At 34.2% G+C, this 19,142-nt stretch overlaps 2 protein-coding genes across 2 annotated transcripts in view; one reads left to right on the forward strand and one right to left on the reverse strand.

The window, feature by feature from the left end:
• Nucleotides 1–3,473: 3,473 nt before the first annotated feature.
• LOC117323066 lies at nucleotides 3,474–15,142 on the reverse strand. Its single transcript, XM_033878066.1, has 9 exons — nucleotides 15,058–15,142; nucleotides 13,938–14,083; nucleotides 13,502–13,757; nucleotides 12,885–12,953; nucleotides 11,716–12,426; nucleotides 11,252–11,427; nucleotides 10,612–10,747; nucleotides 9,440–9,585; nucleotides 3,474–9,046 (listed from the first exon to the last, which is right to left on the reverse strand). Exons 1-9 carry the CDS (start codon nucleotides 15,119–15,121, stop codon nucleotides 8,597–8,599), a joined length of 2,154 nt encoding a protein of 717 aa, XP_033733957.1. The 5' UTR covers nucleotides 15,122–15,142; the 3' UTR covers nucleotides 3,474–8,596.
• A 382-nt stretch (nucleotides 15,143–15,524) lies between these two features.
• LOC117323067 (EH domain-binding protein 1-like) overlaps nucleotides 15,525–19,142 on the forward strand; it is a 79,737-nt gene continuing 76,119 nt past the window's right edge. Inside the window, exon 1 of the mRNA XM_033878067.1 lies at nucleotides 15,525–15,622. The gene's annotated coding sequence lies outside the window, so the exon portion shown is untranslated. The remainder of the gene's footprint in view (nucleotides 15,623–19,142) is intronic.

Below are 19,142 nucleotides of genomic sequence, written 5' to 3' on the forward strand. Positions count from 1 at the left end.
GGTCTCAAAATGCAATATGCATAACTACGCACTGAGGGAAACCTACATATGAAATTTGAGAAAGATCCCTTAAGTACTTTCTGAGAAATAGCGATAACAAACTTCAATTGTCAAAATCCAAGATGGCTGCCTGTCGGCCATGTTGTTTTCAGATTAGTCTCAAAATGCAATATGCATAACTAGGCACCGAGGGAAACCTACATATGAAATTTAAGAAAGATCCCTTCATTAGTTTCTGAGAAATAGCGATAACAAACTTCAATTGTCAAAATCCAAGATGGCTGCCTGTCGGCCATGTTGTTTTCCAATTGGTCTCAAAATGCAATATGCCTAACTAGGCACCAAGAGGAACCTTTATATGAAATTTGAGAAAGATCCCTTCAGTGCTTTCTCAGAAATAGCGATAACAAACTTCAATTGTCAAAATCCAAGATGGCTGCCTGTCGGCCATGTTGTTTTCCGATTAGTCTCAAAATGCAATATGCATAACTACGCACTGAGGGAAACCTACATATGAAATTTGAGAAAGATCCCTTAAGTACTTTCTGAGTAATAGCGATAACAAACTTCAATTGTCAAAATCCAAGATGGCTGCCTGTCGGCCACGTTGTTTTCAGATTAGTCTCAAAATGCAATATGCATAACTAGGCACTGAGGGGAACCTACATATGAAATTTCAGAAAGATCCCTTCATTAGTTTCTGAGAAATAGCGATTACAAACTTCAATTGTCAAAATCCAAGATGGCTGCCTGTCGGCCATGTTGTTTTCCAATTGGTCTCAAAATGCAATATGCCTAACTAGGCACCAAGAGGAACCTACATATGAAATTTGAGAAAGATCCCTTCAGTGCTTTCTCAGAAATAGCGATAACAAACTTCAATTGTCAAAATCCAAGATGGCTGCCTGTCGGCCATGTTGTTTTCCGATTAGTCTCAAAATTCAATATGCATAACTACGCACTGAGGGGGACCTACATATAAAATTTCAGAAAGATCCCCTTATTAGTTTCTGAGAAATAGCGATAACAAACTTCAATTGTCAAAATCCAAGATGGCTGCCTGTCGGCCATGTTGTTTCAGATTGGTCTCAAAATGCAATATGCATAACTAGGCACCAAGGGGAACCTACATATGAAATTTCAGAAAGATCCCCTCAATAGTTTTTGAGAAATAGCGATAACAAACTTCAATTGTCAAAATCCAAGATGGCTGCCTGTCGGCCATGTTGTTTTCAGATTGGTCTCAAAATGCAATATGCATAACTAGGCACCAAGGGGAACCTTAATATGAAATTTGAGAAAGATCCCTTCAGTACTTTCTGAGAAATAGCGATAACAAGAATTGTTTACGGACGGAGGGATGGACGGACGGACGGAGGGACGGAGGGACGGACGGACGGACGGACCACGGACCACGGACGCAGGGCGATTTGAATAGCCCACCATCTGATGATGGTGGGCTAAAAAAGCCAGGTCACATACCAACTTTCTAAACTTCTTAAGGGTAAAATACTGATAAGTTGTCAATAACATTAGTCGTACAAACCGACAAAACCTCAAACAGGTAAAGGGTACAGACAGCTTTATATCGTGTCTTTAAATACTATTTTGTATATTGTGTACGTAAGAACTGTTTTGGTTTTAACATAGGACTAATAAGGCAAGAAAACATAGAGGTTCTACGTCCAGACAAGGTTTCTTGGAGTAAGTTGGTAACTTCTCAAACAGTATGCCTGTTACTTGACGACCGATTTTTCCCTGTCAGTAACAATAATCATGGTTTTGAGTTTTAATTTTTTTTTTTTTTTTTTTTTTTTATAAAATTTCTGCTTTCCAGAAAATTCTTCTTTCGGAAGAATGAATTACTTATTGGAGTATATATTTTAGCCGGTATATCATGATCAATTTACGTTTAATTTTTCCCGAAATTCACCAAAACATACACGGAAGATGTTCCTCGGTTTTGTTGGAAGATGGTCCGTACCATGTGCTATTTAAATACTTTCCAGGTTTGTTAATGCTATGCTTTTTGTTTTTGTTTTTGTATTTTATTTTACTTGTGACTGTGACGGATATGCTTGTGATCACGTTTGCTTTATTGGTTGAAGGGGAGAAACTCTTACAAAATGTGCTCCTAAAAAATGTTTATCCAAGTTAAGATACCAAAGGCAACACTGAATTTTTTGCACATTAACGTTTCATACGAACGTTATAATTTTAAACACAAAATTCAATTTTGTTTCATTAAGTCGAGCTTTTCGGCTCATCTGCATACAAGCATATACTATAATACATAATACGTGATGTCCGAGATACTGAAATGAATGCAATGGAGAATGGACATCATTGCATTTAATACGTATAATGTGACCGGGTGGGGTGTCCTGCTGGGCGTCTTCGGCAGAATGATTCAGTGAGGTAGAACTATAAATCTGCAAAAGTTCCAGACTATTATTATAGGAGACTTAAAGGTTCATGACCAGACTTCCAGTAAATATTACTTGCTATTGAAATAGTTTGTACAAAAGAAGGGGGTTTGCGAGATTAGCTATGGTTTTACATGTGTTTCTTTTGAAAATGGAACACTCTTTATTCACAAAGGCCTACCAACTCTTCCTAATAAACCAAACTGGTTGGTTAGTTTACAGCGAGAATAAGTAGTAACTTTTAAGAAATATACATCAAAACAGGAAACAGGTACCAAATTATACTTTTCTATGGGTGGTAACCATATGACATTTACAAAGTCACTCCACTACTTGAATTCTAAAAATATATTTTAGATTTTAACTTTCACTGTTGCAAACTCACCTACCCTATGTAACAACAGACCCCTTCAGAGGGGGTAGGTACATTTGTCAATGATTTTTTGGTATTTATAATCAATACTCAGGTGAAATATTGATAGCAGTACCTTTCAGACAAATGGATAAACAACTTGTTTTATTTTTATAATGATGCTAGTTCCAGAAATGGCTCTGGATTTTTTAGAAAGGAAATACATTCTGTCACTGGATTTTCTAATATTGGGCAATGTATAGGTGGAATACACAGATATATAATATGCCCTTGGATTGTTAAAGTGCAAGGTAACCTCGGTCCATTGCGGGTACAGTATACATTTTCAATGGAATCTTACATAACAACGGTTTCAGTTTCGTAAATACCCAATGCAGTACCTCACCAGCAAAACCTGTTTGGAAGTCAGAATAGTGTCTGCGGTCACGCATGACGGTGTTACAATGATTCATGAGAGCGTTGTCTCAGTAGCCCTGGGCATATAGGGCCAGGTGTACTTGTGCTTCAACAGATCCCTATATATAGATCTTCATGTACCTACCATCTTAATGATGATTCAGAAAACCTAAGTAAGCACACCAAACCCGATAGTTATTGGGGCTTATTTTAATTAAAGTTAAAAAGATTAATTTAATTAATTATTAAATAAAGGTCAATAAATGACACAACACCCGTTCAAGTTTAATGGTTATTTTATTCATTATGATTTATAAAGCAATTCATGTGATGTTTAGATATATATACAAATGTGTATAAGCGTCAGCAGACATCACATTAAGTGTAAATGAGATTTCTTACTTCATTGGTCCATACCAAAGACTCATTCAGTCCGGTATTAACAGTAAAATAATGGTCAGTGTGGGATTTGAACCCAGCACCACTGACACCTGGATTTCACTGAGCTACTTTCGACCAGCGATAAACTATGTTAGGTCCAGTTCAGATACATAATGCCATAAAATCACTTTAGGGCCAAAATTCATGATTAGTTGGTGATGAAGTATTAATGATTTTATGTTTAAGTTGCTCATCATCATATTCATCAAATCCTTTCACTTACATTCCTAACAACAACATATTTGAACCTACATCGTTTCAGTTCCACATATTTACCATCATAAATATTTATTTAATATGTTAACTTTTTCAACAAAGAAACTTAGCATTTTTTCCAGCTCTGAATTCACCTGTTGTTGGAGAGTAAAAGCAAAAAACAGCCAAACAATTGTAATTTTAACGTTAATTCAGTGAACATTAATTCAATTAGAGATTCTGCGAAGTTTCCTATATATTTTAACATGTTTGGTAGTCTGGTCAGAAGGTGGGTTGTACATGTTCACAAATTATCAACAATAATACACATTTAATACATCTATCAAGATTGTCATTAAAGTTCTTTGTCATTACTGTTCTCTGTATCAACAATCTGATATGATAAAAGTATCAATTATGGTCATCTCTTGATGTTTTGTTAACAAATATATCTACACAATGTAGTTTAACAGATAACAAGCATTAACAATGGATCACAGGGACTTGGTACAAACTCCCTTCCCCATTATATAGGTATTATACACCTAGCCAGCCTGATCATGCCCTTCCCCATTATATAGGTATTATACACCTAGCCAGCCTGATCATGCCCTTCCCCATTTTATAGGTATTATACACAAATTCCTAGCCAGCTTGATCATGCCCTTCCCCATTTTATAGGTATTATACACAAATTCATAGCCAGCTTGATCATGCCCTGTCAAATTCCAAACCCAACTATATCCATAGTTGTACCAAGTCCCAGTGCAATGGATCACAGCTCAACTTGATCTACAAGACTGCAGGTATAAGACAACTTTATTTAAACATCTAATAGGATACAGTTATTTCATGCCTGCATGGTAAATTAAAGTATAACAGAATTTCATTTCTCATTGCATCATCACGGAGATGATACCAAAATTAAATGACAACAAAAAATCTCCATTCAAAATAATGAAAAATGCTGGAGCGAAAATCAATTACATATTCAACAGGAAAAAGAATTACTAGAACAGATCTCCATATAAATTTAAAATTACAACCTATCACGGCAAAAACACTTATAATTTATTACAAGTCAAAAACTAGTACAAAAATACCAGGTATTTTACACATATAGGATGATGTATTACAAAACTTGGTCCATTTTTTGACAGTCAATTTTCATTCAATTCCATAGATCAACATTTCATCTAGCATAGGTTAACTTGTGAATACACAGCTATTATCTGACCATATGAGATAATCATTCTAATGAAATAGTTAAGTAAGAATACCACAGGTGAATTTTCCTTTAAATGGGCTGATCAATTACGAACTAAAAAGTGGGAATCAAATTTGATATAAATTAATGGCTGTACATGTATTTAAAAAATTCTAGATGTATCTTTCTAAAAAATATGAAACATACCTGACACTGTTTTGTTTCATTTAATTGATGTTTACCGATTCTAGGATTGAAACTGCATAGCCTTGGCTATGATTTTATAATGATTTTATAAATCTATTACATATATTACATATTATTATTATTCCAAAAATACAAAAACAATTAAGAGAAAAAAGTGGTAGTTTCTGACCAGAAAACATATGTTGATTAACAGATTTCTAAAATACAAACAAAAAGCTCGGGTCATAACATGTACAGCACTCAAAAACTATTCAATAATAAGGTTCTACTTCATTATCATACAATGAAAGACTGAATATTCATCATTCTTCAAATGTTATACATCTTGAACGAAAAGGCTAGATACCCTAAATGTAAATAATAACCATTGTATGCTGATATCAACCTTTACAAAGAATTAGTAAATGGATGTTCTGTGATTGAAAGACAAACCAAACTCAAGTGACAAGCATGAAGAAAACAGCAATATTACATAAAATCACTTTGTTCAGATAAATGAAGGATTCAGCAGATCTTAACAATATTTAGGGAGCAGAGATATGAGGACATGATTCCAAGGCTCATCACTGATTTTCTAAATTTCAATGATGTTTAATCATTAAGTAACACACCAAAATCACAATATTTGTGAAATTGATATCTATACATGTAATGACTAGTAGATTGGTCACTTCATTAAAAGTTTTCGAAAAAAAAAAAGGGGGGGGGGGGGGGGTTGCTTCCAAATTATAGTTAATTTTTCTGTTTTCAGTAAAAAAATGATAACAAAAAGACAATTGATTCCATTCTAAGTGTCATAAAAATCCAATCAATACAATGACATGAGAAGACCTCTCGGCATCAAGTTGTATGCTGGTGACAAAATTACATTGTATAGATGTTCTTTATGTATTATGACATTATATGTATACAAGTATCACAAAGCAACAATGAAAAGCACTTAAGACTTGGAATATCCTGACTGTACAAGTGGTATATGACAATATAAAAAAGAATGTTGTTCATATGACGGATACATCTATATGTAATAATGAAACCAGTCATTGTCTTACCTGTACAATTTAATATCAACATATAGAAAATGTACAATATATCAAACAATGTGTTGTAATGAGATGAAACCAGTCATTTTCAAATAAAACTATTCATAGGGGTCAAATCAACAATATTACAAATGAGACAACCCCCTTGATAAAAAAAAATTCTCTCCTTGAATAAATTCTCTTGCAGACACCAAAACTTTTTCCTTTTTATTACTAATTCACAATGAACATATTCCTTTACAACTGATTCGTCATATTGGATTTTTTCCTTATAATCTTCATTTTTAGTATATACATGTATTAGTGACTTTTATTACAGTTTTCTTAAAAAAAAAAAAAAAAAAAGATTGCAGAAATGATCCAACCGGGACAATATCAAAGGGGAATAACTTCCCTTTTACTTTAGGAAGAACACCACCTTTTGGTAGCTATTATTGCACTTGATTTCAATTCTAATTTAATTATTCAAATACAATTGAGAATCCTACAAATACTGACAAAAATGTAGGTATGTATATATGAGGACATCAATTGTCATAAAAAAATTGTTCACACGCATTCCACACATCGTATCTAAAAACAAAATGCAACAGATCAATGGTAAAATCTTATATAACTGCCTTGGGCCAAATTTTTTTGATTACTTGGTTCTCAGGGCACTTTCTTTTTCAAAAGAGATGGATGTGACAGTGAGGCAAATGTTTTTTCTCCATTAAACATGGCAGACAAGATTTTTTTTATTGTTTTCAACAAATATTTTGGTATTCTGTTATATAATTAACATGTACTTTGTTAATATTACACAGCTAGTTATTGGTAAATAAAGACTGAAGCGTTTAACTTTTGTTTGGTCCTTTGATCCAAATGAGTGTCGTTTTCTCTGCTATCTTTTGTCTTTAACATGAGGTAAACAAATCATAATCATTTAAAAGCTTGCCTTTATTTGTTGTTCATTCAATCATTGAAACAATTTCAAACAAATATGCGGTTTTCCGACTTTTAAAGATTGTGGCTGATGCATTTCCATTAAAAAAAAAAATTTCAATAAAATCGGCAATGCAGCACTTTCAATGAAATGCATAAGGGCCTGAAAACCTAGTAATTCATTTTTTTGGCCTTTAAGAAGAGCAAACCGGTAAGACATGACAAGATAGCATACAGCCCTACATAAGCTTATAGTACAACCTTTATATTTATACTTGTTATTTCATTTGTTATTTCATACTGATCAAAATACAGTGTCCCCTTTCCTTTCCCATTCCACAGAACATGACAATATAACAAGGTTGTACAGGACAACTGGAAACAGTTTAACAGCGGGTTTTTATGGGAAAATGGTGGCAAGACTGCAAAATGGTGAAAGAATATTAGGATTTATGAGACAAATAGTTGAAGTTGAGTTAAAGTATAATACAATGGTTTACAGGACAAACAGTGAATGAAAGAAGATGAGTTTTTACTAGACAAATCGGCAGTACAAAAAGATTTTACTGTATAAGGACAGCTAGAACAGGACTCTGCCATCCTTACTCGCTAGCTGGTGCATTTCAGAACAGAAAACAAGTAACATACGTTCTGAAATGTTCCAAAATCACTCATGAGGCAACTTATTACGTCAAACCAGAAAGATATTTTGATTTACTTACATGTTAGATGTTTCAAATCTATATGATATAATAATTTGTTCTACTATTCCAGTGGTTTTTATATGTCAAATGGAGGGACTCTTTATGATTTCTGTACAAAGTTACAATTGAACAGAATATTTGTGACTTTTCTCCTTAAAAATAGAAATATCTCCTAACATATGACAAGAAATAACAAGAAGACTATACATACTGTATGACTTGTATCATGTGATGCTTATAGATATATACCATTATTATCTGATAAAGAAATATATGTAGTACATATACACTGATATAAACATCCTTTCAATTATATGAAAAAGAAGTTTGCAATATTTCAGTGTAAAGAACATGATTCACTTCGAAAAATGCTGTTTAAGAAGCAAGTTCCCAAAATGATGTGAGCAAGATAAAAGTTTATCATGCATAAGTATATCAATTTGCAGATCTGTAAGAAGATTCCATTTCAAAAGTATACCTATATACTTTATGATGGACATGGCCATAAATGAAAGGCAAAACACAATTTCATATTGCAATGTCTTATGCCAAATGGTGATTATTGCAGCTACATTGATCTGAGCACAAGACCATTTACTTGCATATGTTTACTACTGATACTGAGAAACCACTGATGCGTTGCATTAACTGTTGGAGCATGAAAATGCTGCTTCAGTAGATTAGGTATTAACAACAATACTGATAGGTACAAAGTAGGGTTCTTGTTCGAGACTAGAATTCTCCTCCTCCACTTGACCTTCTTCACTATCTGTCTCATCCTCTTCTCCTTCTGTCCTTTCATTGTCAGCACTGTCTGTCGATTGTGCAACTGATTCAGATTTCACAACAACCTTGCCCTTGCTGACGTCAGCATCTACAGGTTCTGATTTAACACGAGCATCAAGATTACGACACAAAATTTTTGACTTTTTCTCCGACGCATTCCTTCGGTAAGGCTTTGTCCGTATTTTCGCAAACTCTTCTACACTAAGAACACGAATACCTGCTGCTGTCAAAAGTTTGCCATGCCTAGTCTTCAAATGTCTCTTGTACGTGTTCCTTGTTTTGAATTTCTGAGGACAATCTGTACAAACAAATGGAGTCTCTCCAGTATGTCGCCGCAGATGTTCCTGAAAGTGAGCAGAATTTATATAGCACATCTGTCATGATCAGCAGATCTCACTTAACTGTGTATACAGACTGTCACATGCCAAAGTCATTAAAAAATATAGTAATCTTACTGTGGATTTGATAACATGAAGCATGTCTTTATTACAGTGAAACAATCAATGAATTCTAGCCTAATAAATGACTAACTAGAAAATGTACTTCACATAAATGCCCCCGCTGCTACTTGCCAATTGACATCCTGAAATAGTTTGGTGAGGATCGCATCAGCAGTTCCTGAGATTAGCTAGTTAAATTGCACGAGTCGATGAAAATGTTCCAAGGACTGTATTACATTACATTAAACAGAATGCACCTATGTAGAAAGTTTTGAGATTTAAAAATAAATTCCAAACCTTGAAGTGACTTGGATGCCTGAACTTCCTGCCACAGTCCTTACATGTGAACCTACTCTGGTTGTTGTGGATCAGCATGTGGTAGTTAAGGCTGTGTTGGCGGGTGAAGGTGGTATTGCATATAAGGCACACAAATGGCTTGATACCTACAACAAACATCAAATGCATGGTAATTATATAAACACCAGCTAAATTGTACCAATGCAAGCAAACTGTTAATCAAACACTAATTCCATTCCCCAAAATTTTCCTTTTTCATGTTCTAATATTGGCAGTAATGTGTGAAAATTCAAATAGGCAGAGGTTCTAGTATTGACAGTGATGTGTGAAAATTCAAATAGGCAGAGGTTCTAGTATTGGCAGTGATGTGTGAAAATTCAAATAGGCAGAGGTTCTAGTATTGGCAGTGATGTGTGAAATAGGATTAGGTATTTATAAATATCAGTTCCTCAATTATTGGGCCCTTATGATTATAATATCTCATTTCAGTGTCAAATTCATAAGTGATACTGTGGGAGAGATGAGTATAAACTAAAATTGCAAGCTTAATGTTATCTTTTAAAGATGTCTATACATAATGCTTCCCCACCCTCAACATATTATGCAAGAAAATCATTAATGATTCACCTGAGGTCGTCACATGCACGACACGAGTTATTGCTGAACCCCTTAAAATGAAGGTTGCAGTGACGCATATTTCACAATGCCTGAGGGAAACTTCATAATTTTTATTCATCTAGATATACATTTACAGTTCAAAAGTGACGCCCCAAGCAAGATTGTGTTAGAGCAAGGACAACAGAAAGCACCAGCACTAAAACAATTCTGTATTTATCTGCAAATGACCACACGCCCACAAATACATCTGTAAGTCCCCTTCATCATTTTTTGCAGTCATCAATTTCAAAATAAGTGCTTTACTAACAAGACTCCTCAAACTTTAATACCAGATTTTTACACCAGGGGAGGGGGGAGGGGGGGGGGGCTTACAAATTGTTTTTGACAATAGATAAGGTATTTTTTTTTACATTCAAAGGGAACCATAATACATTGGGAGGGAATATGATTATAATTTTGGACTTCAGATCTGTGACTTTACCTGCATGGCTCCTGTAGTTATACCATTGGAGGGAATATGATTATAATTCTGGACTTCAGACCTGTGACTTTACCTGCATGGCTCCTGTAGTGGTACATGAGTGTAGCACTAGCTGTGAACTTCTTATCCTTACAAATTCTACAGTGAAGAGGCGATCTGTCTTCTTTCTTCTTCAGCTTCAATTCTCGAATGCATTTCAATGCTAATTTCTGTGGAAATATTTCATTTCTATGTCAATACCTGTAGTACTTTATTCTTTCAGTATTTCATGCAACATCATTAGTATCATTACATGGCATTTTTATAATAAATCTTATCATATTTGAAGATTTAAATATTTTGCACTTCATATATCTCTGCAATCAATTCTAGCACTTTTCATGGCCCGTGAAAACCACATAAGTTCAGGTTTTCCCAATATTAGTCCATTTTCATATCACTTGCTAAATCTCTCACACCAACACAAGCACATCTTCAAAGTTTATAAACCAGTGCTAGACTATCTTTTCACATGTGATATATATACATTCACTTTGAGCGAGGATTCATTTTTCTTCAGGATTCATGTTCTAGCAGAAAAAGGAATGTCTTTTTTGCAAACTATTCGAAAAATTGTGAAACTGAGAGTAACTTTCTCCGCAATTTTTACTTTCATAATATTAATTTTCTGCACTCCCCTCCCCTCCCAGCACTGGTCAGAGGGTGTGACTTACCCTTTCCCATTCTACATTGACCTCCCTGTCCACATGGCTAGTGACCATGCCTTTTTTCCTCCTCTTCGGGTTTAGCATGAGGGGTTCCTCCTCTTCACTGATGGGGTCAAACTCCTCTGGGACATGCATACGACCTCGCTTGGCAATCGCATATTTTGGCATTGGTGGGTAGGGTCCTAAAGTAAAAAGTTCACACATTTATGATGTTCAGAGTGATGAAACTAGTTTCCAAGCTGTACATGAGCAGAGCTTTAGGAAACTAATAAGGGCTATTTTTTTAATATCTTCAATACACGAAATGGATACTTATTGGAAATTATTTCAGACCAAAATTACATATTTGAAAATCATTTCTGCATTGAAAACATGCAAATATCTGTATGCTTATATAATTAACATTTGGCATTAATCATTATCATTGAAACCTAATTTTGAATCTCTTAATGCATTAAAATTGAACTAACTTTGACCATTGTGCCCTTCATAGTCGTCTGGCAGTAGGTCGTCGATGATCTCCTCTGCACACACAATGATTGTTTTTGAAGCTTCGTCAGTTCCTGTCCCCGTTAACTCGTCCATGACTGACACATTACCAAGGCAGAGTATTGGTTCTACCCCTTTCTCTGGACGGATGATCTTTTTCCCATATGCACGAATATGGTCGCCAATATCATCGTCATCAGTTTCCTCATCAGAAGTGTCATGGAATACGATATCATCAATTCCTCTCTTTTTACCAAATATGGTTGTGTAGCAGTGGTCATGGTGTGGCTGAGTCCGACTAAGCAGATCAATAATAAACTGCTCGTTCTCCTCCATTCGACGTTCAGTTTCATCTTGTTCCGAGTCATTACCATCTTCTCCAGATCTTTTTCCGTATGATTTTCCCCTTGAAACAGAACGTACTGGAAATTTTGGAAGCTGAAAATTTGCCTGTTTTTGGGAAAGTCTGCTTCTTTTACCAGGGGAAGAAATCATGTTTTCATATTCATCGTCATCATCATCATCATCAGAGAACTCGGCCATTTCCTCACACTCCAGATCAAACGATTTGTCCTCATTCACAAGTGTTCCTTTTGAGATTTGTTCCTCTGAATCTGAATTGTTTTCACCCCTTTGTTTTAATGCTGTGAATTTTGTTCGCTTGCCTCCAGACTTCTTTTTGCTTGCAAGAACTGCAAAAAAAACACTGACAGGTCTTTAACTGCCCACAATGAAAATGATTACTTCAACATCAGAAGAAATTTATTTCAGGACTGTTTATTGAAATATTTAAGACATAAACCATATAGCAATTAGAAATGCTTGTGGCCTTTTATCAGAGCACAAGACTATTTATAAATCATAGGTATAGTAGTGAATTATCTTTTTCAAAGGTAAAAATATTATTGTTTCAAATGCAGAGTTTTACTGCTATGATAGTTTAATTACTCTGGACGAGTGTTTGATGGTCATGACATATGATGTAACATTTAGGGTCTGAAATCAGAGTACATGTTGATTTCATTTTTTTCCTTCCCAGAGGCATCCATCATAGTAATGGTATTTTATCTCCACAATATAGTACCTAAAAGTTTAAAACTACAGATCAAACAGCAATGGCTTTAAGACAGTGAAAACTGTAACCACTGACCTGATATCCTCTTGTTCCTTACATGGATAGGTTCCGCTTGAAACACATACTTCCCTTTAACACTGGGATCTAAACAAATAGTCAATACATTAACCAAATGAATTTCACATATATTTTAATAGTGTTTCACTTACTAAATAAAGTAACACAGGAGCAATATATCACGCATTCCATAAACTAAGCCAACAGAAATTACCACATCAATTTCAAAAATAAACAAACATTACTGTTCTTTTAACCAGGAGTACGAAATTTTGTTTTGTTTTCATGAGGTCAACAAAGCTTGAGACAAATAGTTAACAATATTATTAGCATCAATTATTATCAAAAAAAGTTTTGGAGGTGGAGCAAAGCCGGAGTTTCCCCGAGAAAAACCACTGGCCTGCAGCCTGTACCAGACTACTGCCTATGTAGGTTTCAAACTTCCAACCGAGAGGTGGAGGGCTAATGATAAAGTGTCGGGACACCTTAGCCACTGTGTTCCGACTCCTCCTAAACAGTTATTAGTATCAATTATAATCAAAAGATAATATTGTTTATAAAAAACACATGCACAAGTTCTCAGCGTTCTTATATGGAGAAAGCATCGATAAATGGAAAGACAGTATCTGTATTACCATTAAACTCGTCAATAAGTTTCTCAATGTGTTTCTGTAGGTGGTTTCTCATTCTCATCCTGGCCTGTGTTTCATTTCCAAAACTCTTGAATTGTTCTTGACATTTCTTCGGCATCAGGTAGCATGTATATGTGAAGTTCCGTGTTATTTCGTTGGATTTCATTTCAGAGAAGAAACTGAGAAGTGCTTTGTCAGACAAGCTTTGAATCTGATCCAAGTCTAACAATTCCAATGTCTGGAGGCTCCGCTTTCTCAACTAACATGAAATATCAAAACAAATTTATATCATTTGCTTTTCAGAACGTTGATACTTAAAACTCTAGGTTCATGAATGAAACATAGAATATATTTCTGACAAATGAAGAATTAATTTTCACATTTAAAACCCAATTAAAATCAAATGAATTTTTATTTTCAATTAATATTCACTGAATACCTTCTTTTTCTTGGGTTCTTTCTGTAAAGTTGCAGAAGCAACTTGTGCAAGGACGTCCAAAGACATGCACCCAGAGGGGTCATTGGCATCATCTTCTTCGTCTGTCCTAAGAGATGATCGTCTTGTTCTTAAAGTGTGAGGTGACACTGAAAAAGAAAATTGTTACCCTTACTCAATCCAAAAATGTTATCAAGCAAATTCAGTGTATGTGCAATTTTGCTTTTATCACATTTTGCTGATTTTTTTTAATCAATAAAAATGAATGTCTCCTGAATAATCAGGGCCCCTCGCAGGGGTGAGGTTATTAATTACTTATTAGACAAAATAAGAGGAAGTGTCAATTGCAAGGAAGAAAGTCGTTCAGAAAGAAGAAAAAATTAAGTTTCCATCATCAATCTATTACAATAACAAAATATAGACTTAAAAAAAAAAACACAAAAAAATAAACAATTAAGAAAGAAACAAATAATATTTGATCCATTTCTAAATGTTTAACCATGTAAAATGATTTTAAATCTTGCCTTTATGTTCCCGCGATCATTTCAAATGTAAATGTGGGATATTTATAGGTGATCGACCGTAGGCTAGCAATTCAAGAGCTGCATAAAATGTGCAACCAAAATAAAAAGTTCAATTATAAATCTCAAATGCTAAATTTGAAGCATATACGAGACTTTATTTTCCCACATTTAACACTTACAAAATAAAACAATTTAATCTCAATTTGATTTAAAGGGACCACATGAAAATGAGCACTCTGAAAAGCAGACAACATCGCTGAATACTTTGCCGCCATATTGGTAGCGTCTGCCATGCATTTTTATACAACAAAGTGCTTTAAAAACGTGGATTTATGAAAATGTCAGCGCCAATCTCCGTTTAACCACTGTAATTGATTACATTAACTATCTTAACAATGAAATACAATGTTGAAATTAAGCGTTATGTTCCCGTTAACGTACAAAAAGTTACAATTTGCTACAATGTATGAAAATGTTTACAGTTTTAGCAGCCGACGCAGACCCATCAACGATAAGTAGCTATCCAAATGTTTTATAACGTTGCCTTTCGCATCCCTAAAAACATCTCAGCTTCAATTCACGCAAAGTTTGTGTAATACCTTTCGTTACTTTCTCTTTTGACGTTTTTTTGGGAGTTTGTTCACGCTGTCGGGCTGTCGCCATTTTCGAGCACCCTGCTACTCGTCTGCTATCATATTTATTTACCTCATATTCAACAGTCCGTTGTGTGTATTCCATACTCCCAAAGCATTTATCTTTTTGTGAGAATCGTGTTGAACAACAAAGCTACTTTTGTTAAATTTTTATGGCATCTATTGTACTATTAGCAATTGTAAGGAACATTTATATTCATAACTAATGACCAAAACAATACAAGGGGCTATTGATCAAAAGGTAAATACACCACGATTGGTTTCAATCGTATTAAAATTGTATGTTTAAATTTAAATTTGATAATATATTTCTGTACTAAATAAGATACGTATTACATTAAAATCTAAGTTATAAATAGTTATCTTGTAATTCTGTTTTGAAAAAATCGTCTGCAAACAGTCACGTGATAACCTTTATTTTCTTTAATGTCAAAATGGCGACACAATAAGAGCCGTTTCGAGAGTGATAAAGTATAGCAGACGAATAGCGGAGTGCTTGCAGTCAATTGTAGTAAGTACACGTTTGACCTATACCCGTTTTGTTGTGATATTTATTTTTGTATTTAGTTCTTCGTATAGTAGCTCTAAATATGTATTTGTTTCGTAAGAATCAAGTTTCAAGTCGGTGTCTGCTCTCCTCAGCAGCCCAAGTGATGACATGCATACTGATATAGATATCATTTATGGCGGCATTGGTTACACTTTTCCTATACAGCGTTGATGTTAACAACAAGTGATGAAGGATTTGCAAATTCGAAAAGATTCGCCGAGAACAGTTTTCACAGTTTGTATGTTTCTACATTTGCTTCCCTAGTCTATAGACTTGCTGCCTGATATGAAATATTTAAAGTTATAATTTGATACTGAACAGTTTCACCAGGGCCTGACAACAGACTTCGACATTCTAACCGATATAGGTATATGTCTAATGGAAATTTCTTTTCAATTCCTTTATTTACGAATTTCGGCACAAATGGGACACAAACAGAGAGGGAGCTTGAGTAGCGGAGCCAAATGTTAATGGACTGGTAGACATGAATATTGTTATTTTATTTTTGCGGCAGATGTACATTATATAAATAAAATATAAAATTACATCAAGGGCCATATAACACACTTCATTACATATCGCCTACATTAGCCAGAGTTTTCTAGATAGCCCTTGTAGCGGAACTGGACCGGGTCGATCATCGGCAACCATGCAGGTAGCTCAATCAATTTTGGTAGAGCATCCAGTTATTAGTGTTCAGAGGTCCAGGGTGTGAACCCCTGTCTGGCTGTTCATTTTTCCACTCCTACTACATTTAGTGCCTGTGACCAAACCTTGTTTCAAGTGAAGTGAATGCTTGACAAGGGGATATATATGTATACCAGAACCTGGGTTGTGAGTTGTGAAGTCTTAATTCGGGGTAGAAGACTTAAAAATGGATGGAAGAGTGTAGCGGAAGTGGACTGGGTCGATCATCGACGACCAGGTAGCTCAATTCACATTGGTAGAGCATCTGGCTAGTGTTCGGAGGTCCTGACTGTGCATTTTTCCAATCCTACTACAGCCCTGACACCAGTTTTTAGTTAGAATGTGTACATGTTATGTCAGTATTTTCTGCTGTTTTTATTGATCTGAAATATTAAGTATGCTAAGGTTAACTAAACAGAACATGTTCAATTGCTGTCTCTCAAACTCATGATCACCGATAACTCACTTATGTGGAAAAAAGAATTCTGTCATTAATCTAATATGTATGGAAAATTTTACATATATTTGCACAATTAAATACCACTGGCACTTTTGTATTTTGTTCATTTGGCTTTTTTATAGTCTTAAAACTTGATTTGACAGCATCATATTCTCAAACTCCTGTTGTATGTTTAAAAAGTTTATTGAAACTGAGGAGTATATATATATATATGGGCGTATACAGACTACTATCAATTTAACACCATCAGTGTTGTGTATATATGTGAAGAATGCAACATGTAGCAATGTTATTTACATTATTGTATATGGTATTATAAGTGCATTCATGGCATGTTGGGTCATATATACGGTATACATTCTTCAAAGGCACAAAAAAATCCATCTTTGTACAAGTCCATCAATTGAATTGTTGGGGGGGGGGGGGGGGGGGTTTGGAATATTAAATGTGTTTAATTAAGGAATTTTTTTTTTTTTGCTCCGAAGCAAAAATTCTTGCTGACAGATGATGATTAAAAACAATAACGTGCACATTTTCCATGTTATATATGATTTTTAATTTTCATTTTGTTTATTTGGTTTTGATCATTCCAAAGTTTTGAATAGAAAAAAATTATATCAAAATTAGTAGATTAATGAGGAAATTTGTGGATTTAATTTGAAAAGAAAAATTCCATGAGGATGTGAAATGACTAGTTCAAAGATCATTTGGCTTCAATATATATATCTGTAATTACTGATGATTTTGAGAAACTACAGGTGCAGACAAATATTTTGGATACATATATGTATATCAATGACTGAGTACTTTTGTGCAAATTTGTTTTGAAATTCAACATTATTTTTCCTATATAATATGATGATAATAATAATATTACTGGACGCAGGCAATATTAGCCTATATATCCAGATCGAAGTTACTATGAGTTTTTTCCCGAAATAGGGATGATCAGTTCGTTATTGTCTATCTCATGATTATAAAAACAATCAGTTTGCCCCCAATGCTTATCCAATCGGGATTCAAACGTTTTGATCGTTGGTAGGAAGAGAGTTCCAATGATTTACAACATTTACTATAGATGACCCTTATTAGTCATCCAGTTGTATATTATAAACTTATAAGGAAATCCCTAGGCCTGTGGATCATGACTGGCACTTGTACATACGTATACATACCAGGAAACTTTAACTGACCAGGCAACCAGCCCCTAGTTTTTTGTTAAGAATTGCTCTGCTAAATTCTGATACTAGATATTCTCTCCCTAGTTTGAAACCTGGAAGCAGAAAAAAATCCTAGAGACCAAAATCATCAAGCTCAATTTCATTGATGGTTTTAATATTCTAGAAATAGGGCCTGGGGACATGTCAACAGGAAACTCATTGGCATCAGTTTTCAAAACTTGAAAAAATATCATTAACTATTGCTTTGGCTAGTTTCTAAAGTCTCCCAAACGCTGATAATGAGGTTTGATATCTTTCAAAATGCCCAGCATTCCATGGCTTCTGATTGGTCAAAACTATAAACTGCACAATCCAATTAAATCTAGGTATATTTCAGTGAAATTTGTAACATTATTATTACAATTGTATATAGAACTAGTTATATATCTGAATTATTTGTTTAGTGTTAAGCCTATTTTAGATAAGATTAATATGTAAACTGATAAAAAAAACTAAGCATCAAATACAAGTTACAATAAATTTGCATTAGTTTTAACTCTAGATCTACATCAATATTAATGTTACAACATATTTACTTTACAGGTAGTTTTAACTTGACATCAATGTTACAACAAATTTACATTAGTTTTGATCATAACTCTACATCAATTTGAAGGGGGCAGATATCAAATCTATAGCATATATGGTCTTTATGCTCAGAAATAGAAAATAAATTACACTGTATATATAATTATATAACATGTACAGTGGTGTACTTTGTAGTTTTATATTTATGTGTTAATTGTGATTGTTTCAGACTAATGAAAGTTCTGAACAAATTATTACACATGGGATGTACAGCTTTATATATACATCATATATTTTATATATAATAATGTCACTATTACTGTGTATATATAAGATGGGGATAATTACAGAAGGCCACACCAAGTTAATTGTATATATGTGAATTTAATTGTTTAAGATCCAAATGCGAAGTTTATAATTGTTTAAGATATTTTTGTATATCCACTGTTTTTTACTCTCATTCCAAACTGCCAATAATATTTACATCCTGAATCGAAGTGGATGCTTAAAGGGACTTATTAGGGCTGAAGTACCTCAGATATTGAAGTTCATGATTCAGAGTTCAGAATAATATAAACGTTCATTA

This window comes from Pecten maximus, chromosome 3, assembly GCF_902652985.1.
Source record: "Pecten maximus chromosome 3, xPecMax1.1, whole genome shotgun sequence".
Classification (NCBI taxonomy): Eukaryota; Metazoa; Mollusca; class Bivalvia; order Pectinida; family Pectinidae; genus Pecten; species Pecten maximus.